General features: G+C 43.6%; 1 protein-coding gene across 2 annotated transcripts in view; it reads right to left on the reverse strand.

Moving 5' to 3' along the window:
* The window catches only part of AGBL1 (AGBL carboxypeptidase 1), an 832,432-nt gene extending 813,748 nt beyond the window's left edge, over window positions 1-18,684 (reverse strand). For both annotated transcript variants that reach the window (XM_053888750.1, XM_019460194.2), the window contains exon 1: window positions 18,363-18,684. In XM_053888750.1, the coding sequence (XP_053744725.1) occupies window positions 18,363-18,413 (51 nt within the window). In that variant the 5' untranslated portion in view covers window positions 18,414-18,684. The remainder of the gene's footprint in view (window positions 1-18,362) is intronic.
* Between the last annotated feature and the right edge of the window lie 5,765 nt (window positions 18,685-24,449).

The following is a 24,449-nucleotide window of genomic DNA, read 5'->3' on the forward strand; positions in this document are numbered from 1 at the left end:
TAGGAGATGCCAAATCCTAACATTTGGGAATTAAAGGGTGCCAAGACTGGGATACAGCATCTGTTACCAACAGCTAAACAAAGAATCAGGAACAGTGACGCTAATAAAATTTAGGATACAGCTGAAATTCTAGAGGAGACTCAAAGCTCCACTCCTGAGGGTGACTGGCTTGTGCAGAGGGGAGAGAAGTCTGAAAGCAAGACAGCAGCATGGGGCAGCTCAGTGTAGGATCTGGTACCTTCCAGAAAGATCATGGGAAGGAGAATTTTCTAGGCTCCCCTTAATAATGCCTAAATGTCCCATGATAAATCGGCTAACCCTTGGTCAGCAGGGAAAAGGCATCTGAAGAATCTACTGCTCTCAGGATGACAGCATCATGTAGCGGCTCCCTTGGATCAGAAATGCCTGAAGAGGGAAAGCTAAGGCACAAGGTAGGTCTGTGCTGGGCTATCAAGGAAGGGGTGTCTACCTTCTACGAAAGGCTCCTTCTTCCCAGTAGACTAGAAGAATTCAAACACCAGGTTCTCATTGCTTATCACCATGGCTACATTTCAGATATGGTGTGCTCATAAAATTAGGAGCCCTAACCAATGAATTTAATTCCTCAAGCTTCCGGCCAGTACTCAGTCTAATAAATGTATGACCTTAAAAAAATTATAAGTTGTACGTATCTTCTCCCCAACACTCCTCTCAGGCAAGGAGAGAATCATGGACTAATATACTTTTAGCCTAAAGACTACCTAATCCAGGATTTGCATGAAAGGTCAGAAACTTCCCATTGAGAATATATGACCTGGATTTAGGTGCTACAGGAAACATAGCATTAAATATCACTGAATTACACAGAGAAAAATGTTTCGTCTCAGGAAAGTGTGTATTCTTCTCTTGGGAAATGTCTGTTAAAGTCTTAGTTATTAATGTATTTCCAATTCCTCTCCAATAGCTGCTATCTTTTCAGAAAAGTGAGAGCAGGCCTCAGGCTCAGAGACTCCACAGGCAATTGTGCTTAGCTGACTTTAACAGCACTGTGTTATTTATATTAAATTTATTTTTGTGGCTACTTCCTATTTGTGCTAAGTGCTATTGCTATGTTTATGGTTGCATGTAAATTGCCACCTTACATGAAGTTAAGTTAAAAGGAACAAATTTACTAGAAAGAAATTATGTTAAGGAAACAATGGTATTGAGTAGTAGTATTGCTGATCCAAAAGTATGAAAATACAGTCATGGAACTGGCAGACAAATGACTAAATTTTGAGGAAAAACTGACCTTATTCCGACTCCTCATTTTAGAGATGAAGGGGCACCTAGGTGGCTCAGTCGGTTGAGCATCCAACTTTGGCTTGGGTCATGATCTCCTGGTGAGTTTGAGCCCCACATGGGGCTGTCTGCTGACAGCAAGGAGATCCTCTGTCTCCCTCTCCCTCAGCCCCTCCCCCCTCTCAAAAATAAATAAACATTAAAAAAAAGAAAACATTAAAGATGATGAAACCATGACCCAGAGGGTTATATGGCTGGTCCAGATCACATAGCCAATTAGCAGCAAAGCCAAGATTCGGACTTAGGCCTCCTGTTGCCCAGTGTCATGGGTGATCACGTAGAGTGGATGGTGTCAGTGTGCCTCCTTGGTCCCCGCTTCAGGACTGAGGTACAAATACCACCCCACCCCCACCCCCCACCACTGGAGGGAACCTTAGTGACTAGCACCTCTCACCTGTGCCCTGCCTCTGGGAATTGCTGTCAGGTAGAGTCTTTAAGGCCATGTCCCATATGTGGGAGCAGCCTGTGTCCAACTACTGGCCCCTGGTGCAGGGGCAGAGTTACAAGGGCTCACTCACCCTGCTGAAGAACAGAACAATTGCCAAAGGACCTTCCAAGTTCCAGAACTCCCTGTGGGATCAGACGGAGCCTTTGCTGTGGCTACACTGCATTTCAACTCCTCCCTCTGTCCAACCTTGCTTCCCTAATTCCCCCGTGTATGGACCCCAGGCACTCCTCCAGGAAACTCCTGCACACAAGTCTCTGTCTCCAAATCTGTTTCCCGGGAAACTGATAAAACATCATATTTCCTAGTTTATATTTTATTTATTTATTTTTACATATTTATTTTTGAAAGAGAGAGAGCATGACCGGGGGAGGGACAGAGAGAGAGAGGGGGACAGAGGCTCTGTGCTGACAACAGTGAGCCAGATATGGGGCTCAAACTCACAAACCGAGAGAGAGATCATGACCAAAACCGAAGTCAGATGCTCAACTGACTGAGCCACCCAGGCATCTTTTGCATTTCCTATTTTAAAGGAAAATATGAAGTTACTTATCAGAATACCATATCATTAAGGAGAACAGAGCAAAAGCAAGTAAATAGAACATTTTAAAATCTATGTTTTTTAAGTTTATTTATTTATTTTGAGTGAGAGCAGGGGAGGGGCAGAGAGAGAGAAAATCCCAAGCAGGCTTCATGTTGTCAGCACAGAACTCGACACAGGACTCAGTCTCACAAACCGTGAGATCATGGCCTGAGCAGAAATCAAGAATCAGATGCTTAACCCACTGAGCCACCCAGACATCCCTAGAATATTTTAATTAGCTGTGGCCAGATTAGAATTTTATAACACATTGCCAAAGTCAGCTATAAAGCTTAAGCAGCAAGAAAACAAATGGAGTATGATTAATAGGTAACATATATGAATTTGAGGGGGATTTTTTGGGTCAGAAATGAATCATCAGATCTCAAACAAGAGCGTAAACTTCATCCATGGTGTCAACTGTAGATTAAGCTCTAAGGTTTGGAGTGGCAAGTGCAAATACAGAGATTTGGATATTTGAATGTATATCTATATTCAGACAGTAATTTCCCAATATTGCTTTAAAGATATACCATTTTAAAGGAACTTCCAACATGATTCCAAAAATGTAAAATGAAATAGAAAATAATAAGGTTTCCTCACCCAACAAATTCAACAAACAATAAAGTACTGCTAGATGTTTCATGGAACACAGACTTGAGTAAGGTAGGTACTGTCTCCATTTTCAAGGAATGGATAGCATATTGAAGACTGGGGACTCTATCATTATCTCTTTAAATATCACTACTCCATTCTGTCCTGTCCTATGAGCACTTCAACTAAAGGTAAGTTGGATCTTCTCACTCTATCCTCTATGGCTCTTACCTGCCCTTCTGCATGCTCAATCCTTTTGACCTTTTGTGCTTTGTTCTGGATGATTTCTGATGACCTGATTTTCACTTCTTTCTTCAGCCACGTCTAAACCGCAGTTAAACCTATCCATTGAGTTCTTTTTTTTTTTTTTTTAACATTTATTTTGAAAGACAGAGTACAAGTGAGGGAAGGGCAGAGAGAGAGGGAGACACAGACTCTGAAGCAGGCTCCAGGTTCTGAGCTGTCAGCACAGAGCCCAATGCAGGGCTCAAACTCACAGACCATGAGATCATGACCTGAGCCAAAGTTGGACACTTACCTGATTGAGCCACCCAGGCGCCCCAAACCTATCCATTGAGTTCTTAATTTAGGTTATATTATTTTTCAGTTCAAGAATTTCCATGTGGCTCCTTTTCAAATCTTCCATATCACTTTTGATGGATTATAGTTCACTGCCAAATTTTTCACACTTGATCTTAATCTCTTTGAATGTAATAACCAAAGCTCTCTTACATTCTGGGTCTGATAATTCCAGTTTTTGGAGTGCTGGTGGGTCTAATACTGTCATATTGTTTCTGTGACATTTACTCATATGGACTTATTTCCCCTTGGGCCTAGTTTTCAAATTATTGGTAGAATTTACGTAAGGCCTAGTATGACACTTTCTTCCACCAATGAGATTTTACTTTGTACTACCAGGCACCTAGAAGCTCTAGGGATCTGAGGTCACCTGTCTAATTCTTAAGATATTTCTAGGCCACCCAGACAAGGTGAAAAATGGGTCAATGTGAAGATTAGCTGGTGTTTAGTTTACCTTTACTTTTAGGAAGCAACCCTTCAGGAATCAGCTCAAAGGTAGGGACTAGTTTTCCAGGGTCCCTACTCTTGACAAGTCCTGTCTCAACTCTTGTACCTCTAGATGTGCAAGGCCACAGAATGTACATGCAACTCAGTCTTTCCAACCACACCTTCCAAAACAGTAAATGCCTCCAAGGCAGAAGACCCAGAATTCTGCTCACCTCTCTGAGTTTCTCACCTCTCCTGACCTTAGTCCATTAACTGTTCATTATCTTATTAGAATATTAATGCTCTTCAGAAAAAGTATTCCTGTTTTATCCACACTTTTTTAATTGGGTCCAGTGCAAGGGTTGTTCTGAATTATCTAATCTATTACTCAGGAGCAGAAGTTCATGGAAGGTTAGAGATTGTTTGAGATTCCTCTTCTTCCAAAAGTACACTGGGCATGTTGTTATCTCTTTATTTATAATAATGCTCTATAATCATTTATTCATATGTCGACCCAAGCAGTCACATGGCATAGATTCTTATTCAAACTGTAGGCAAATCCTCTAAGATTTAATTGCTTGGTTTAAGTGCATGTGTATGCTTTCCCAGGCACAGGGTCTGAAACTTTTGGGAGATTCTTGAATATATATCTGGTTCCTCTTCATACCATGAGCTCTGGGAGGACAAGGACCATGTCATATTTATTTTGGGATTCCCAATGCCTAATAAAAGTTTGTTGACTAGATAAAGAACATCTATATTTATAACAAAGCAAAGAACAGATGATTTAAGAGAGAAGTACAGATGCTTCTGGGTTACCTCAGAGGGAGGAGAAATATCATCTACTCAGATTATCAGGAAAGGGGGTTTTTTAGAGGGAAAGTAACATTTCAGTTGATCTATCAAAGGTACTTATGATTTTTACAAGTATAGATCAGGTATAAAAGACCAGGTTGTGTTATGGAGGCAAGAATATTGCACCTAGTTTGGAAACATGAGGGGAATATCTCAACTGGACAGAATTGTGGGGGTTCCCTTATGGTAATTAGAACTTTCCTCTATTGGGGCCTCTGGGTAGCTCAGTCGGTTAAGCATCAGACTCTTGATTTCAGCCTGGGTCATGGTCTCATGGTTTGTGAGTTCAAGTTCTACATCAGGGGCTAATAGTGCTGAGCCTGCTTGGGGTTCTCTCTCTCTCCCTCATTCTCTTCCCCTCCCCCATTCACACACACACTCTCTGTCTCAAAATAAATAAATGAAAACATTATAAAAAAAAAAAAAGAACTTACCTCTACTATTCTGACCTTGAAGAGCTCTATGGTATGAAACAAACCCAAATTAAGACCTCGAGAAAGTGAAACCTTATGGTGTGGTTTGTTACCCTGAAATTATTCACAAAAGTTTGCTTATGCATTTATCTGGGGGAAAAGTGTCTTTAGATTTCAATGCCATCAGAATGCGATCTATGATTCCCTGCTTCCTGGAAGAAAAACAAAAGAATTAAGAGATTGAGAATCATTGCCCTTTAATTAAAAAAAAAAAAAAAGACTACGTATGAATTAACAAAGGTGTGTAGACACAGCTGAACATGTTACAGGTGCCGAGACTTCAGATCTTCCTCCAGAGACTTGGAGTAATGACAATAATGTGTTCTCAGCCAGTCACCCCAGAACAGAATGGTCCACGGAGCATTGGGGGACAGGTGGGACCACAGCATTCTGGATCTCATCCTTCCTGACATTAGTCATTAGCATTCAGGAGTCTTTCAATAGGATAGTGCATGGTTGATAATATTCTGAGAACCTTGCCACCCACTACCTAGTGCAGCCTCTGGAACAACAGAGTCATTCGATAAATGAACGAACCATAACAAGAGAGTCATAATATACCAACGAAGCAGATGATATTGCTGGGAAAATCTCCTAGCACTGAAATCTGAAAACTATCAAAATACAGAGGATGATGGCCCAGGGGATTCAAGTCAAACAGAAAGTCAGTGGCAGCATCCAAAATCAGCTCCGGCCTCCTGAAACCCAGCCAAGAAACCTTTTTATGTTCATTTTAAATAAACATTTATGTCAAATGTAAAGCTTCCAAATATTGTCAAGCAGAGCTCTATTGGATGCTATCGAACTGGGATCTTCCAGGAAAGAAATCTGAAGGATATAAATTTAACTGTTTTGCCGCATGCTGGTGAAGTGTGGTATGGCAGAGAAGCTCTAAGAAGGCAGCAGGACTTAAGAAAAAGAGAATGGTACCAGGTTAAATTTAAACATCATTAAGTATGAGAGTGAGATCATGGGGAAAAGTATGTCTTATGGTCAAAAATAATCAATGAAAATTAAGGAATGCAGTTGTCGTGATGAGCACCGAGTGATGTATGGAATTATTGAATCACTATATTATACACCTGAAACTAATATAACACTGTATGTAAAAAAAATAATAATCCATGAAAGAAAAGTTTGAAGAGCTGACTGTTGAAATGTAACACATCTAACATCAAAGAATAAAAAACATAAAGTCAAATTCAAGTGAAACCCTAGAAGAAAATGTACTTCTATTTATTTAGTATATGGTACATCCATATAGTAAACTACTATATAATTACCACAAAATATTGAGCCGAATCTGTATGTGTTGCTTTGAAAGATGTTCAATTAAACTGATATGTTGGAAAAGCAAATTGAACAATAGTGTGTTAAAATGATAGAGACATAGGTACATAGTTATAGAAATATACATATTGCCGCATGTGTATAACCATCTAAAAGAAAAGACAGCAGACCCTTGTGTGTTGGTCTTCAGGAATAGGACTTCATGGGGGGATTTTTATTCCCTATAATTTATATTTATATATTAATAAATTTTTATCATAATTATCTTGTATTACTTTTTTCATTTCTATTATTGAAGTATAGTTGACATACAATGCTATATTAGTTTCAGGCATAAAACCTAGTGATTCAGCAATTCGATTTTTAAACAATGCTCTCAACATTGAGTGTAGTGACCATCTGTCGCCATACAACATTATCATACTATCATTGACTTTATTCCCTATGCTGTACTTTTCATCTCCATGACTTATTTATTTTATAATTGGAAGTTTATACGTCTTAATCCCCTTCACCTACTTCGCTCATTCACCTAGCCCCTTCCTTGTATTACTTCCTTAATCAGGAAAAAAACTATTTAGTGGTAACAAGGACAGATAAAAGGAAAAGGAATGCTGTAGCCTGATGAGTAATAGCAATGAGTAATAGCAATCTAGAACCAAGCTGTGCCTGGGTTCAAGCCCTGATTCTCTTACTTATAGGGAGCAAGTGCCTTATGGTCCTCACCTGTACAACGAGGATAGTAATTGTACCTACCTTATAGGAGTGTTGTGAGATAACATGAAAAATGCTTAGAATATTTTCTGGCACAGAGTAAGTGCTCAACAAATGTAGGTGGCTCACAGCAAAAACACTCTTTCAATTTTAATACCCGTTTTTCTTCAAATGTTATCATCTTAGCCTCTTCCTCATTGCAAAATTTTAGCTGTCACTTGGGGAATCTTTTTCCTTTAGAATATATATATACTATATATATATATACATATAATATAATATAATATAATATAATATAATATAATATAATATAAATACTATATAATATAAATACTATATAATATAAATACTATATAATATAAATACTATATAATATAAATACTATATAATATAAATACTATATAATATAAATACTATATAATATAAATACTATATAATATAAATACTATATAATATATATAGTATATATGCCATATGCCAGTACATGATATATACCAATATATATGAGGATGTATAATACATGTTTTATGATTTAATAATGAAAGTCAAGAACAAAATGAGATTTGCTTATAGCCTTTCTTTTATGAGAAATGAAAGATATCTGCATTGTCATAGGAACTACTTAGATTAATTCACGTCTTCAAAGGGATGGAATAAAGATGATTAGGATTCAAAAAAAAAAAGATGATTAGGATTCAGAAATGCAGGGCATTGAACTGTACTGATTGGTGCGATCCAGAGATTAGAGATGTTAACACCACTTGGAGTCTTTTTTCTTTTCTTTTGTTTTTGGAAAGGTGGGGAGAGAGCTCCTGACTGGACATTTATTGGAGGTGCTGCCTTCTCCCCAAGTCCCCTAGGGAAAGTTTCATCAGATACCCCAACTATGAAATCTGACCTTGGCTTTCATCTGAAACCTGAGGCTAATGCCATCCTTATCAACCACCGGGCATCCTGATCAGACGCAGAATGGATCTCGTGACCTCTAGGAAGAAACTCTCTCTAAACCTCCACATCTGTTGCTTATGTTCTTCCTTCCAATCAAGGACCAGAATTCATGTCTACTCAAGACCTGCAGACAGTTGGCAGAGTCATTGCCTAGTGGAATCCACTAAACAGAGAAATGACCCTAGGTTTCCAATAGAACTAACTTTGCAAGCACTCAGGTCAGAATAGTTTCAACATGCCAGAAGTCAGTTTCCAGACCAGGAGAAATTCAACACTCATGCACCAGCAGTGATTTAATGGAGCCTTGGCCTATAGTCATCATTTCCCAAATACGCTCCATGGCTCTCTAATATCCTATGAGACACTAGTGGGGTTTTACCATAAAAACTATCCCATCCCCAAGATGGTTTGGAAATGCTATATATTATATCCCCAACTCAATATACCATGTGCATTTTATTATTCAATTAACAAACATTTATTCAGCACCTACTATGATTTAGATAGTGCTTTAGGCAGTAGAGATAAGGAGTGAACAAGACAAATGAGATTGCTACCCTGATGGAAGAAGGACAGGAGGAAACAAAGAATTATCAGAGAATACAAGTTCTATGCAGAGTCAAACTAGGGAAAGGAGACTTCGGGATCTGGTGGCTACTTGGGCCATCAAGACAAGTTCTCTCTGGGGGTGCCTGGGTGGCTCAGTCGGTTGAGCGTCCAACTTCGGCTCGGGTCATAACCTTGCAGTTCGTGAGTTTGAGCCCCGTGTCGGGCTCTGTGCTTACAACTCAGAATGGAGCCTGCTTCCGATTCTGTGTCTCCCTCTCTCACTACCCCTCCCCCACTCTCTCTCTCTCTTTCACAAATAAACATTAAAAAATTAAAAAAAAAGAGAGAAGTTCTCTCTGAGTAAAGGACATTTAAACTGAGAGCTGAAAGACATAAATGCTTAAAAAGATTTTAGAAGATTAATATTCTTTCAGTAAAGAAATCTAGTAAATTTATGACATTTCAAATCCATCTGTCACTAAGACCCTTTGTGAGGGCATTGGCATCCCAGAGAAACTGGTGTTCTATAGAACCTAGTTTGAGAAGTGCTTGTTTGACCATATCTTGTGCTGGTACTGCTGTTGGGTACAACCAAGTGGAGAACAGCTGCCTCTGAAACTGATTTAATGCTGATAAAATGGCCCTGAAAGTCTACCCCTGGAGGGCTGATGGACACTAGCACTATGTCCACTAATACACAGAGAAGTGAAGGCAACAGCAGCAGAAATGACTTGGGATGTGGCTTCTAAACTGGGCATTTCAGGTTCTATAAGACTTGCCCCCAGAGGAACTCTGACATCCAGAGCATCATTTGATATGATGCCTTGGCAAGAAGGATATCCTGGTTATTGAGTAGGACACCCATGGAAGATGAGGGGAGCTCCCCCACTCATGGCATTTTGCAGCTCAGCAGGCCCCCGCTGCACCATTCTCTCTTTCCACCCCACCTCCCACCTTTCTTACCAGGCTGATGCCCAAAGGCCTCCAGACTGGCTCAGCAAACCACTGCCCACTGGCTAAATCTGGCCCTTTATTTTTGTAAATAAAGTTTTACTGGAACGTAGCTATGCCCATTCACTTGCATGTCATCTACCACTACAGCGACAGGATTGAACAGTTGGCGACAGAGGTCCTATGGCCTGCAAAACCTAAAAATTAGCTATCTGGCCTTGACTGAGTTTGCTGACCCCTGCCTTAGGCACTTGTTCTCCACCCTCTTGGCCAATCCTCCCAGCCTCACAGGGACAGTTGCTCTCCTTCCCAGGTATGCCAAGTCGGGGGGCGGGGAGACTGCATTTTCCCAGTAGACACTTACCACCTGGAAAAACTGGTTCAGATTCTTCTCGATGCCCTTCCTTTCCCTCAGAGAGTCAATACACCTGGAGATTGACACCTGTCAATACCACTGATGTCAGAGTCCCTCTTCTCAAATCGCAGCAATGCCACTCACTCACTTTGTGACAGTGAGAAATTTGTCAACCTCTCCAGTTTTCTGTTTTAGAGCTTTAAAATGAGGATGAGAATACTACGTGCCTCTTAGGGTTCCCTCAAGGACTAAATGATACAATGCGTGTGAAGGACTTTGCACAGCTCCTGACTGTTCAATAAATGTAAGTTATTATTTTAACTATTACTATGACGGGGACCACATAGGGGGAACTGAACACACAGAATGTGAATCTGACAAAGTCTCTCCATGCAAAGAATCTCAAGCCAGGTCCAACTACAAATATGGATTGAGCACATTTGGGCAAGGATGTGGAGGTCCAGAACTCTCACAAAGTAATGGTATTTACATGGCTAATAGGTGCTTATTTTGGAGCACCCATTCTTGAAAAGTGTTCTTTCCTACTAAACTTATTATCAGCTCCACTCCTGGATGTATACCCAACAGACACGCATACCTGTGTTCCCAAAAACATGTACTAGAATGTTCACGACAACACTGTTCAAACCCAAAAAAGGAAAACACCCCAAGTATCATCAACTCTAGAAAGGACAAATAAATGGTGGCATATTCACATGATGTAATGCTCTTCGGCAATGAGAATATGAACAATCTGCCACTACAGGCAGCCACATGGAGGAAGTACAGAATGCTGAGTCAAAAGAGGATTGGCTGCAGTGCTCTGTTTATATGAAGTACAGAGCATACACGACTAATCTGTGGTGTTAGAAACGAGGCTAGTGGCCACAATGGGGGAGAAGTGACTGAAGGGGGTTAAGAGTAATGGAGTTTACCATTACTTCATCTGGGCACTAGCTATGTGGATGGATTCGGTTTGCAAAAAAATTATTTTAAAAAAGAAAGAAAGAGGGGAAGGAAGAAAAATGGGAGAGAGAGAAAGAAGGAGGGAGGGAGAGAGGAGGGAGGGAGGGAGGAAGGAAGGAAGGAAGGAAGGAAGGAAGGAAGGAAGGAAGGAAGGAAGGGAGGAAGGAAGGAGGGAAGGAGAAAGAAGGGAGAGAGGGAGGGAGGGAAGAGGGAGGAAGGACAGAAAGGAAAAATATGTATTGAGCACATACTTTGTACCATTATGTTTGCTTCCATGTCCTTTGTTCCACTTATTCTTTTTTTTTTTAAGATTTATTTATTTATTTTGAGAGAGAGAGAGAGAAAGCAGGAGAGGAGCAGAGAGAGAGGAGAGAGAGAATCCCAAGCAGGCTCCACTTTGTCAATGTAGAGCCTGACACAGGGCTCGATCCCACAAACAATGAGATCATGACCTGAGCCTAAATCAAGAATCAGACACTTAACCAACTGAGTCACCCAGGTGCCCCTGTTCCACTTGTTCATTTATTCCCAGCATCTCTGCTATTAATCTTTCCCTCATCCTACATACACACCCTTTTCTCTAACAAGAGTGTGGCTTGGAGATCTATCAATTTGAAGTGATATTTTATCACTCATGGAAAAAGTATGGATCCCACCAACCCTCAACTTCCTTCACTTGAGGTTTGACAAAAGGATCTGGAGGTCACACCTGAGAGGGTGCATTTCTCCCCAGCCTGCTTGAGTTGTAGATACCTGTTCCACCCTTACAGATACAGTAACTGGCAACCCAGACCAACTTCCCCTCCTTGGTTACAAATGTCCCCAACTCCCAGGGCCCCAACTAAGACTATTTAGCTTTGTAAGAGTGGTTCCATTAGAAAACATCATGCTAGGTGAAATAAGCCAGACACAAAAGGACAAACACCATAAAAGTCCATTCATATGAAGTACCTGGAATAGTCAAATTCACAGAGACAGAATGTACAAGGGTGGTTGCCAGGAGCTGGGGGAGTGGGAAATTAGTGTTTAATGTGTACCAAGTTTCCAGTTTGGGGAATTGAAAAAGTTCTAGAGACAGCTGGCAGTGATAGTGGTACAACAACACGAATATACTTAATGCCACTGATCGCTACACTTAGAAATGATTAAGACGGTAAATTTCATGTTATGTATATTTTACCACCATAACAAAAAAAGAGTGGTTCCAGTTTTAGTAACTGAGTAAATTGTAGAGTAAATGTTGCCGGGTTACAGATTCCTACTGTGGGTGTGGGTCTCTCTGTTGGCCATTTGCTTCAACATGTCATCAGTAATGCCAAATTTCCAATTACATCTCAAAGCAATGCTGGCCCCATGTCCCTCAGCCCCTGCCCTGTGGAGGTGGGTGTTCAAGGAAGCAATCAGATCCAGAATCTGGGCTCAAGGAATAGAAATGCCAACTGCTCTCAATTCCCAAGTGAGAACAGGACTTTTCAACTCAATGCTGGTCTTTGGAATATAGCCATGTGATCAGAGCTGCTTTGACACAAGAACATTTGAATGCTGCCTCTAACATAATTTGTTCCTTCCAAATTACAAAATGAGAGAGAGAGAGAGAGAGGGAGGGAGAGAGGGAGAGGGAGAGGGAGAGGGAGAGGGAGAGGGAGAGGGAGAGAGAGAGAGAGAGAGAGAGAGAGAGAGAGAGAGAGAGAGAGAAATGTTTAAAACAGTTCTCCTTTCCCAATCCCTGAGCTTCAGTTTATCCCAGGCTTTCTCCCAGGGTGGGATTAGGAAGAGAAATATGCTTAGTTTGGGGTGAGATGCAGAATTGAGTTAAGTGACAGGAAAGGTCTGCAGGTTGGGGCTGGAGGCTGGGGACAGGATAGGAAGAGGACCAGGAACAGAAGGCAGGTCAGGGATGGGGAGGTTGGGGGGAACACATCACATTACTTGACAAGAGAAAGCAGTGACACCTTCATGTCAAAAGACCCGCTGTCCAATTAGCTTAATTTTTTTTTGATGTTTATTTTGAGAGAGAGACAGAGACAGAGAGACAGAGCACTAGCAGGGAAGGGGCAGAGAGAGAGACACACACACAGAATTCGAAGCAGGCTTCAGGCTCTGAGCTGTCAGCACAGAGCCTGAGGCAGGGCTCAAACCCACCAATTAGCTTTAGAACTGTTGCCTTGGCTGAATGTCCTGTGGCCACCACCACCCACATTTAGGGATAGGCAGCAATCCCCAAGGGCATGGTTAGATCTGAAGTTTGCACTCAAGACTCTCTAGCATTTCGGCAAACTTACATTTCTATCTCCTTTCTTCTTCTTCATGTACTTTCAGTTTTAATCAAACTCAGTGCCAAGGCAAGTCCTGAATCCTCTCCACACTTTTTGGGCATGGGGAACATCACTGAGCACCCTCCCCACTCTGGGAATCATACCTTCCCCTGCTGAAATCTGACCCACTTTACAAGGCTTTCCCTGAACCTCCAGCCAAGAGGAGTTTCTTTTCCCAACTTCTATAGAATTTTCTTTTGATGTTTACCTTCACCATGGCATTCATTGCATACAGACCTGCTCTACAAATATTTTTATCCTCCTACCTTTTCATTTTAACATTGTATTTTCATGGGAGCAGGGACTGTGTTTAATTATAGTGATTGCTATTTATCGAACACATACCACCATGCTTAGCTCTTTACATGCATTTTTATCTGAACATATAATAAGCCTATGAGTAGGAAGAGTAATTCTCATTTTTCAGATGAAAAAAAATTCAGGAAAGAGAAGTTCAATAGTTTCTCCTGAGTCACAAAAGTTTCACCTGGCTGAGCCAAGATCCAATGACCTTGCTCTTCTTAACACGTCATCCTACCAAATAGTCTCCTCTGGATCTCTTCTAGCACACAGAAAGCTATAGAGGTATGGATGGATGGATGGATGGATGGATGGATGGATGGATGGATGGATGGATAAATGGAAGGATGGAAAGATGGATGGAGTGATAGATGGAGGGAAAGATGGATGGATGGATGGATGGATGGATGGATGGATGGATGGAAAGACAGATGGAGGGATGGATGGATGGAAAGATGGAAAGATGAATGAAGGGATGGATGAAGAAATGGATAGAGGGATGGATATTAAAAATATCTAATTGACCCAAATCAAAAGTGTTACCTTCCTTTATCAAGAGTTATTTATCCACATAACAAAACAATATATGGAAGATTTTAGTTCTAAATAAAACTCCCCCTTTCATAGAGAATCCATACACCTCAACCTTCAGTTTCCATCAGGCTAAAGTAGTGCCCTCAAACAAAGAATGACTGGGCATTCCCTAGGTCATGTAAGCAATGTAGTCCAGTGGAAGGACTTTGGAGTGACAAGATATGCTTCACATCCTTCTTCTAGGGATTTGCTAAGTTTCTGTCATGGACCCTTAAGCATCCTAATCTTCCCTTGAGGGTCAGTGTCCTCCTTTATAAGACAGAACAACCACACCTCCCTCACAGGTGGCAGAGAGAGTGATGTTAGGTAATGAATGTGAAAACTTGGCAGAGAGCAGACCCTTAATAAATGTTCATTTTTTTCCAATCTCTAATTCCAAAGAACTTAAGTAGCTGTGAAAGCAACAGTTTCTTGAAAAACAAAACACCGAATAAAGGTTTCTCTCCAGTTCCATCTCAGCATACGCCCACACACCACCATCCTCTTCATTCCCTACTTTGACCGTCACCAAGTACTCCTTAGACACAGATGCTAATTCTTGCCCACTTTGTTCCTTTTTCATCTGATGCATGTTCTTATGGGATTTTTCTTTTTCTTAGCTTCTACTGGTGCTTGAAATTAAAACAGACTTCAGTTTGTTTTCATGTTTGTGTTGCGGTTGAGGTAGAGCTCTCCAAAACCCTCAGACAGTCTCAGACTCCCCAAAAGAGATAAATTCTGTGATCTCTAGAAAGCGTACAACAGTGCTTGCTACCTAAAAGGAAAAATATCCCCTTGATTTGTCCAAACCTTTCTGTTTATGTCCAGAAGGAAAGCTCCATTTCTGTGCCACCTGGCCCTTTTGATGTACAATAGATGGAGATCCCCACATCTTCCGCACAGAATTCTAGAAAGGAAATTTCCAAGCACATGTTTTGAAACACAACTCCCAAGAGTTGTGAATGAAACATATCAATCACTGTTTTTTTCACTCATCCCCTCTTTGCAGCCCAGGGGCTGAAATCACCTGTTGTCTTGGAAATAATCCTTGGAAGAAGAAGTCCAAGGGGAAAAGTAAAGTTGTGGTCCCATCCGGGTTTTCTATTATCTTAGCTTAATACTAAGATTATATTAGCTTAATGCTAACTCAAGACAGGAAGCTTCACATCCTGCAGCCTGGTTCACAATCCATAATAGATAACGTTCCTGGAGCCCAAGTTGAGAAAAGGAGTTCACTGTGCACATTTGGCAATGATGCCAACCTAGAATTCGGTTTGAGCTATAACATAAAATAATAAAGTACAAATGCAAATAGCAAAACCGTGCCCACATTGCGGCTCAGAGTGTGCCAAAGCTGACCGAATAATGATACATTTTTCATGTGTTGATAAGGGATTTAATTGGCATGTTGTAGGATGCCTCCGGGTGAGGGCTCACGGCATCAGAGCTGGCGTGGAGCCCACATCCTGCTACCCTGGCAGCTCCCCATCCTTCCCATTAGCTCAACCCACATGGAGACATGCGAGCGGGACAGAATGAGACACCTCCCTTTTACCCAAGTATACTGGAGCCCACCCGGGGAAAAAAGCAGGGCAGGTTGATGAAAAGGGTAGGCTAGTGTTCCCAGCTTCTCCACTGTGACTCGACTGGGGAAGTCATAAAAACTACAGGCATTTGAGCAGTCATTTATAGTTTATAAACACTTTTCAAATGGATTCTCTTAATCCTCGCACAAACCACTGAGGAACATATTTTTATTGTCTTCTTTTTATAGATATAGAAATGAAGGCTCAGAGAGGTTGAGGGACTTGCCTAAGGACATACAGCTGGTAAGTGCCAGAAATGGGGACAGGGTCCAATTCTTTCTGTCTCTCACACCTGCACTGTGGGCTGCCTCTTCCCTCACCCAGGCCCTCGAGACTCAATCTGATTTTCTGCCTCAAACCCCAGCTGTGAATCAGGGACTTGGAAAATGTCTGGGTAAAAATCTGATTCTGATAACTTCAGGACAGAGGTAAGCTGTACATAAACTGAGGTAGGAAAAGTCACCTCTCCCTTTTGCATTTGCACAGCAAAAGGTAACAGGTGGAAACTGCCTATTCCTTCATGACCTGGTTTTATAATTGTGCCCCCCAAAGGCAGAAGTGGTGATGTTCTGGGATGGGGATTTCTACTAACATGTCATGGGGACATTTGTCATTTCTGTGCTTGCTTTTTCTGTTTATCTGTTCTCCTTCTCTTTCTCCCTTCCCTTGGCAATGTTCTGGGGTGCTCCTGAAAGACACAAGGAACTCATACTGAGCTCACATCCTGCTCAGACATAACCACTGTCTTCCTCAGAGGTTTGAGAAGCAATACTTCTATCAGCTTCGTGCATGAGGAAGGAGGTACTGGCTTGAATTAATAAGAACTTCGGGATTTCCCAATCAAAAGCATTTTGGCAATCCAGAAAGCTGGCAGTCCTCAAGGGTAGAGCATCAAACCCATTGTGAAACATCATTCCACAGAACGTCTGCTCTGGGTTCTCTTTTTTAAAAGTATGTCAGAGTTCTAACTAATTGTCAAGACAGGAACAGGCCTCATGGAGACACTTTAAGAGGGCTGGGCCAGGAACCCAAATCAATTCTACAACTAGATTCTGATCAGCCAAGCACACAGGGGAAGCATGTTCCGGTTATTTTAATGTTCTGGTTAATTGGGAACTAAGTAGGATATATTGAACATAATTAAATCTTTCTTTGATGATTGAGAATTTTGCATTGCCCTGGAGCAATCATTCTAAATATCAATTATAAATCCCCACTGGTGGGAATACAGGAGATTGAGTTGAACCTGCAGTGACTTCCGGCACCAACTGCAAATTTACTTTGAGGTCCACTCCCACCCCACCCCCCATACTTCTAGCCCAGATGCATTCTTGCCTTTTATGCATCAGATAGAATGAGTCAAAAGACTATAAGTCAACCCGATATAGAGGTTCTTTGGTGTTAGTCTCAGTTTCTCTATCAAGGAGTTATATGACCTTGGGGAAGCTATTTCACTTCTGAGACTCAGTTTTTTTGTCCACTGGAAGGTTGGATTTATTGGTTCTTACATTTTTTAGGGATACAGATTTCCTTAAGAATCAGAGGAAAACTAAGACAGCTTTTCAGAGCAGGGGAAAATGAACGTAAGGACAAAACATTTCCACTCTAAATCAGGAGATGGGGTCATGGGGTCCCTGAAGCCCATCTTCTGGAGAGGCCTGTCTATGGACTTCAGGTCTAGGATCCTGAATCAAAAGACCTCTCAGTACCCTTTGAGCCCTGGCATTCCCAGAATCAGGTTAAGTGCAAGCACCTACCCAAGTCTTAGGGCAGTGGTTCTGGCCCTTAACTGCACAATGAGTCCACCTAGGGAGTTTGCTCCAATCAGGTTCAGGTTGCTCCCCAGACCAATTAAATCCAAATTCTGGTGAATGGGTCCCAGGCATCACCAATCTCTAACACCCTGCAGGTGATTCTAGTGCACAGACAAGTTTGCAAACTACTACTCTAGGACAAGAATTCTCACAACCAGGAGTGAACAGAATCACACAAGGGGAGGCAGCTTCCCAGGCCCCTGTCCCTGGTGATTCCAATTCATTCTGGCCACATCCCACCTGGGAAGACGCACTCGTAGCAGGCATCCTAGGCAGTTCTGATGCAGACCCCTCTTTGGGAAGCCCTGTGGTAGGCATGGAGCAGAGGAAGCCCAGAGGAGTCCTCTCCCCTGCTCCCCCTTTTCCTTGCATGTTATTCTAGGTGATCCCCACGGCTCTCCTGCCAGGCCTTCATTTGCCAGACACACGTTTTCTCCATCTTGCCCATCTCTAGCAAACCCGGATCTTTCAGCCCGAGGCTCTAATCCCATCAGGCTCAACAATTGTAGCAGAGCACACTCATCGACATGGTTGTAGTTAATATTTAAAGACCATAGCATCACTTAGGTCAGCCTCAAGGTGAGAGCTGCTGCTGGCTCCTGTGTGCTCTTGCTGGTTGGCAAACTGGCCACTGGTGCCAGAGAGGACTCTGCGGGAGCACAGCTCCAAGGCAGGCTGGCCAGCAGAGACCCAGCCTGCTGGGCCCCACACCCCTCCACCCCTTCCTACCTGAAGCGTGCGCAGCAGGACCTGCAGCCCACTGGCTTCTTGTTCGGCCATCCTTTCCTTGGGTCTCGGGGAACCAGCTGCCTGCGGCCAGATCGGGGCTGGAGAGGCAGCGGCTGCCAAGCTGACCTCGCTGCCCACCTCGCGGGAGCCTGCTGCACGGAGGCCTCAGCTGCACATGCTGCTGAGTGTGAAGTCACCGCGCTGCAACCCTAGCCCTCGGCTCAGGCGCAAATGCCCCCCGACTCCCACTGTGGGGATTAGGTGAGCCCCGGCCCGGGGAGGGCTGAGCATTTGGGCATGGGGGTGGAGAGGGCACCAGCGTGAGTCACTCACCCACCTCCAGGCCCACGCAGGAGCCACCCTGGATGGCTGACAGGCATTCCCAGCTGACCTGGTCAGACTCCCTGCAGAGGCTCGCTCGGCCCTCCCCGCTTGTCCCCTCCCGTTATTTTGGTCTGTTGCCGGCTCCCGGGTAACAGGAGACCCAAGGCTGCTTGCACAACCATGCAGGCAGAGCACAGAAGCCCAGGGCCCCCTGAGGTCCCAGGCTCAGGGACTGGAGCTCTGGCCGAGAAGGAAATAACTGCTGCGGGCATCTACAAGTGGGGTCCCTTATGTAACCTGTTATGTCCCACCGCACCCCGATGGAGGACAGTCTGTTAGTACCCCATCTTTGTTTTCAAATGAGAAAACCGAGGCGCGGAGGTGTTAAGCCCGAAGAAAACAGCTCTCAAAGAGACAAGCTGGCCCTGAGGCACAGGCACTAACCATAAAGCCATCCTGCCTCCTCCTGTTGCAAACACATTGATACAGGTAACGGAGCTCCACGCACCTGCCCTGCCTGAGTGTCCTCAGGACCAATGTGGGATCCGTGATCTCTTTCTGTGTCCTCCGCTTGAGTGTGTGAGAAGGGTTTTAGTGGCTAATTGGTCACCCAATCCTTCTCCCCATGTCAACACCTAACAGTCCGTTAGGTGCCAGCTTTTCAGAATGTGGTTGGGTGCCTCACCAGGAAGCCTGTTAGACCCCACCACAGAGCTCTGGAATCAGAGTCTACCTTTTCCCAAGATCCCCAGAAGAATCAAAGCTGGTTAACAAACTTACCATAGCGGCACCGGGGTGGCTCAAACACCCGACTCAATTTCAGCTCAGGTCATAATCTCACATTTTGTGGGTTCAAGCCCTGCATCAGGCTCTGCGCTGACAGTGCAGGGCCTGCTTGGGATTCTCTCTCTCTCCCTCTCTCTCTGCCCCTCCCCCACTCATTCATGCTCTCTCTCTCAAAATAAATAAAGTTAAAAAAAATTACTAGCAGATTAAAGTTTGGGAAGCCCCTAGGTTTTGTTTTTTTGTTTTTTGTTTTTAATATATATATTTTTAGGGTGCCTGGGTTGCTCAGTCAGTTAAGCGTCCAACTTCGGCTGAGGTCATGATCTCACGGTTCGTGGGTTCGAGCCCCACATCGGGCTCTGTGCTGACAGCTCAGAGCCTGGAGCCTGTTTTGGACTCTGTGTCTTCCTCTCCCTCTGCTCCTCCCCCACCCACGCTCTGTCTCTCTATCAAAAATAAACATTAATATATATGTATATAATATATTTTTATTGTTGAGAGAGTGTGAGTGGGGGAGGGGCAGAGAGAGACAGAAACAGACAATCCCAAGTAGGCTCTGTGCTGACAGAAGAGCGCCCGACGCAGGGTGTGAACTCATGAGCTATGAGGTCGTGACCTGAGCTAAAGTTGGACACTTGGGGCACTTGGGTGGCTCAGTCGGTTGGGTGACCCACTTCGACTCAGGTCATGATCTCACAGCTCATGAGTTCGAGCCCCACGTTGGGCTCTGTTCTGACAGCTCAGAGCCTGGAGCCTGCTTTGGCTTCTGTGTCTCCCTCTCTGTCTGTCCCTCCCCTACTCACACACTGTCGCTGTCTCTCTCAAAAATAAAAAATATTAAAAAAAAATTTTTTTAATTTAAACTCAGATACTCAACCGAATGAGCCACCCAGGCACCCCCAGGAAGCCCCTATTTTGACCATATTGATTACATTGCCAGGACAGCCTGTGTGTTTGATGTCTGACAGTTTTCACCCCAATAACTGGGGGCCAGCAGACACACAGCACAACTTCAGGGTGTGAAATTGGAGAGTGAGCTCACTGAGGTTCATGACCGACTGAGAGCACAGCTAGACAGAAAGATCTCGGCTCACAGCCAACTCCCCCATGCAGAGATTGGGGAGCTTTCGTGAGCGTCAAAGCATCCAGCCAGCAGCTGTGCAAGCACAGTTGTGACAGAGGGAAGAGAGTGCATTTCATGATCTTCGTTGGCCTAAATGTCCTAAAGTCCTGAGTCAGGAGTCAGCACCTCAGACATTCTCTCCTCAAAGCCAGGCCTGGCCAAGCCTTCAAATTCAAGGACAAATGCATGTGGTTCCTGCCTTCCAGAAACTTCTACCTATAATGGCTTTAAGTGTGAGAACTTCCACCGAACTGATTGTGACATCTCATGTTTACTCAGTGGGGGTGGGGGTTGAGCCTCTCTTGTCTCCTCACACTTTCTACCTCCTTCAATGGCAGGAGGGAACAAATGAAGACCCCTAAGGATTTCCACCTTCTGTGAATGGTGGAGCTTTTCAGGGACCATGATCTATGATCTTCTAGGGTCTAGGGGCACAGGGAGAAGTGAACAGTCCCCGTGTGATTATCTTAATGGCAGATTCTTCCATTCCTCAAATGCAGTATAAAGAAAAGGGAAGGGTGGGGGGAATAAAACCTCCCCATATATACCTAAAGAGCAGTTTAAAGAAAAACCACCTTCATAGTGGAGAATTCATAAATAGTACCTCTGATGACATAACTAAAGGAATTATGGTCATACTCCCTTATGTTAGCATTCAGGTAAAATTGTCCCCATTTGAGAGGCACCTGGGTGGCTCAGTCGCTCAGTCCAACTTCAGTTCAGGTCATGATCTTGTGGTTTGTGACTCTGATCCCCACATCAGGCTCTGTGCTGACAACTTGGAGCCTGGATCCAGCTTCAGATTCTGTGTCTCTCCCTCCACCCACCTCTGCCCCTCCCCCACTAGCGTGCTCTCTCACATGCAGGCGCTCTCTCTCTCTCTCTCTCTCTCTCTCTAAAACATAAAGAAACATTACCAAAAAAAAAAAAAAATGTCCCCATTTGACAAGGTGTCTTAGTTCAACTCACTGGAACTGTGTAGCACCAAGTGAGGTAAAAACCCTCTACAGAAAGGGATCACCCTCTTCTACTCAATGACACCTTTCCCAAGCTACACCATGAACCTTGTTTCCAGTAAGATCCCTAGGAAGTAAGGCAAGTAGTGTACCCCCTTTTTCTCTGGAGACATACCTGTGTCACATGGCCAGCTTTGTTCCACTACTGCACCACCCCCACAAAGCTTCACCCTCTAGAGAACCATCACCCACTTTCCCATGTGGAGACACATGCATGCCAGACTAGGAATAAAGTTCTGGTTTGTGTCCTCTGATTTTCTAACAAAGTTAGGGCTTGCTTCTAGCTTGATTTCAGCTCTCTGTTACTCCTTCAACATACTCCTCCTGTTGATCCCCCAACACTCACACCTCAACATTGCCCTGTGGGGACCCCAGCAACCATGATCCCACTATCCTCATTTGAGCAGAAACTTTTCTACTCTCATATTGGATGGGAAAGCCCCAGCAGTGCCTGTATCCATACCTCCCTTTTCTGGATTCCATCTTAATGAGAGTCCAGTTCTGTTTGTGGACTGATTAATTTACTCTGAATATGAATGGGTGATAGTAGGTTACTGTGCGCTTTCCCATTAGTATTTGAATTTTAGCAGGGACTTTTCTAAAAGGCAGGAGCTGAGGCCCAAGCTTGGATAATACAGTATCTCGCCCACAGTTGATTGAAATGAGTGCCCATTAAACCACATGGGGCAGCCAACAGGGGAAGGCCAGGCCCTGGGGCAGGCCAGGGAGGAGGCTGCTTCATGTAGAAGACAAAGGCCTTCCTACTTGTTTCTCTCTGTACCTTCAAAGGAGACGTATAGGGAAACCACAGGCAGATCCAAGCAGAAGCCTGGCTAGAACTCAGTCCTTTGGCTTTAAAGAAAAACACATTTAATATGGCCAAGAGATTCCTGTTGCAATTCAGGGGTCCCCAAGACCACCCTCGTGTTTGATGATTCCCTAGAAGGACTTACAGAACTCAGAAAAGCCATTATACTTGATTACTGTTTCTTATCACAAAAGGGTGCAGATGAAAATCAGCAAAGGGAAGAGGCACATAGGGCAGGGCTCAGGAGAGCTGAACCCAGGCATGATCTTCCAATTTCCTTCCCCAGAGGCATCATGCAGATGCTGCTTACTTGTCCTAACAACCACGTGACAACATGCCCAGAGTACTGTCAACCAGGGAAGTTCACCCGAGCCTTGCTGTCCAGGGTTTTTACTGGGAGTCGGTCATATAGACATGGCTGATCTTAGCTCCTCCAGAGGTCAAGCTAATAGTACATGGCCTGACGTCTCACCTAAATCATGTTCATTCCAAGGATTTAGAGATACTTTTCAGGAGCTGGGCAAGAGCCAGACCTTTCTTAGGGCAAGGCTAACTCTTTACTGCACACCTTCCCTCTCGTCCCATAATCCCAGGCCCAAGACTCTCATAGTATCTTATGTGCAGGCCTATACAATTAGGATGACTCCATAGCTACTATAATGCCAGTACTCAAAGAGTGGCAATAAATAAATTGACACTAATGTCTAACATCATCCAGAGAATTCAGTCCCCTGGCTCTTCCCTGTTCAACATGTTTATCAATGACTAGAATGAAAATAAAGTCTGCATGCTTATCAAATTTCCTGATTACACTAAGTTGAAAAAGATAGAAATATGTCATACGACATATCTGGGATCCAAAAAGATTTCAGCAGGCTTGCGTGATGGAGCAAATCCTACAGAACATAATATAATAGAGCCAAGGAGCCAGAAGCTCCTTACCCTGGCTCCCCAACACAAACTGTGCAAAAATAAGGTGGGGAGACTTGGCTAAACAGTGTTGAATAGGGAAAAGGCTTGGGGGTTTAGACAGAGGTGATACCAATATGAGTTTTCAGCATGGCCCATATCCTAAAGTGTCTCTTCAATCTAATGTCATTGCCCTAAAGTGGGGATTGTATCTGTAGCCAGGGTGGCAGGGAGGCTGAACTGAGGCCCACCTGTGCAGGTCTCAGCATGATGCCTTGTACAAAGAAGTATCCATCAGTGAGAGCTGGGTATTATTTTTACAGACATCACTAATAGTAGTGTCAGAGTCACAACAGAAGAGATCCCATCCATGCTCCATGCCTCTAGAGGAGTGTGACAGCTGTCCCCAAGGCTGGAAAGGAAGTGGAGGAGGAATGGGTTTTCAAGGTGAGAACCAGAAGCTTCGAGAAACCCGATTTGGGGCAGGCACAGTACTGTCCTGAGCTTTCATAGCTGCCACACGGTGCTATTTTTCAACATTGGGGATGCCCAGCAGAAACTGAAAGAACACTTGGTCTAAAGGTTCCAGAGGGGAATTCCAGAACCAGGGTGTCTTGGACAGACTGTATATTCAGTAACTTGCTGACATGAAGAAAGATGGCTCCAGGTCATAGGCTCTTTGGAATGTGTCCCACTCTCCTTGGTGGCACATGGGATGATTTTGGTGGGACCCAGACAAATAGTTTAAATTTCAATAGATACATACCTATTAGCTATGTGACTTTGAGAAAGTTACCTAAACTCTCTGTGCCTCAGGTTTCTCATGTTAAATGGCGGGTGAGAATGCCCCCTTATTGGGCTGCTGGGAGAATCGACTGGAGAATCACCGTGTCCTCAGCCCCGTGTGTCACCCAGTAAGCACTCAATATATGCAGTTGTTATTGGTGTTGTCATGATTGGTATTACCATTGTTACAGATTAAGTAATACCTACTTCAAATCATCGGCGGGGGGATTAAATGAGCAATTATATGTGGGAGTGACTGGTGTAAGGTGAGGAAAGGGTGGGAATGACTGACCAGTGATGCCCTAGACTGCTGCTAAATTAAAGGGTGCAGGGTA

The sequence above is a fragment of the Panthera pardus genome, unplaced genomic scaffold (assembly GCF_024362965.1).
Source record: "Panthera pardus isolate Hobbes unplaced genomic scaffold, ASM2436296v1 HiC_scaffold_24, whole genome shotgun sequence".
Taxonomy (NCBI): Eukaryota; Metazoa; Chordata; class Mammalia; order Carnivora; family Felidae; genus Panthera; species Panthera pardus.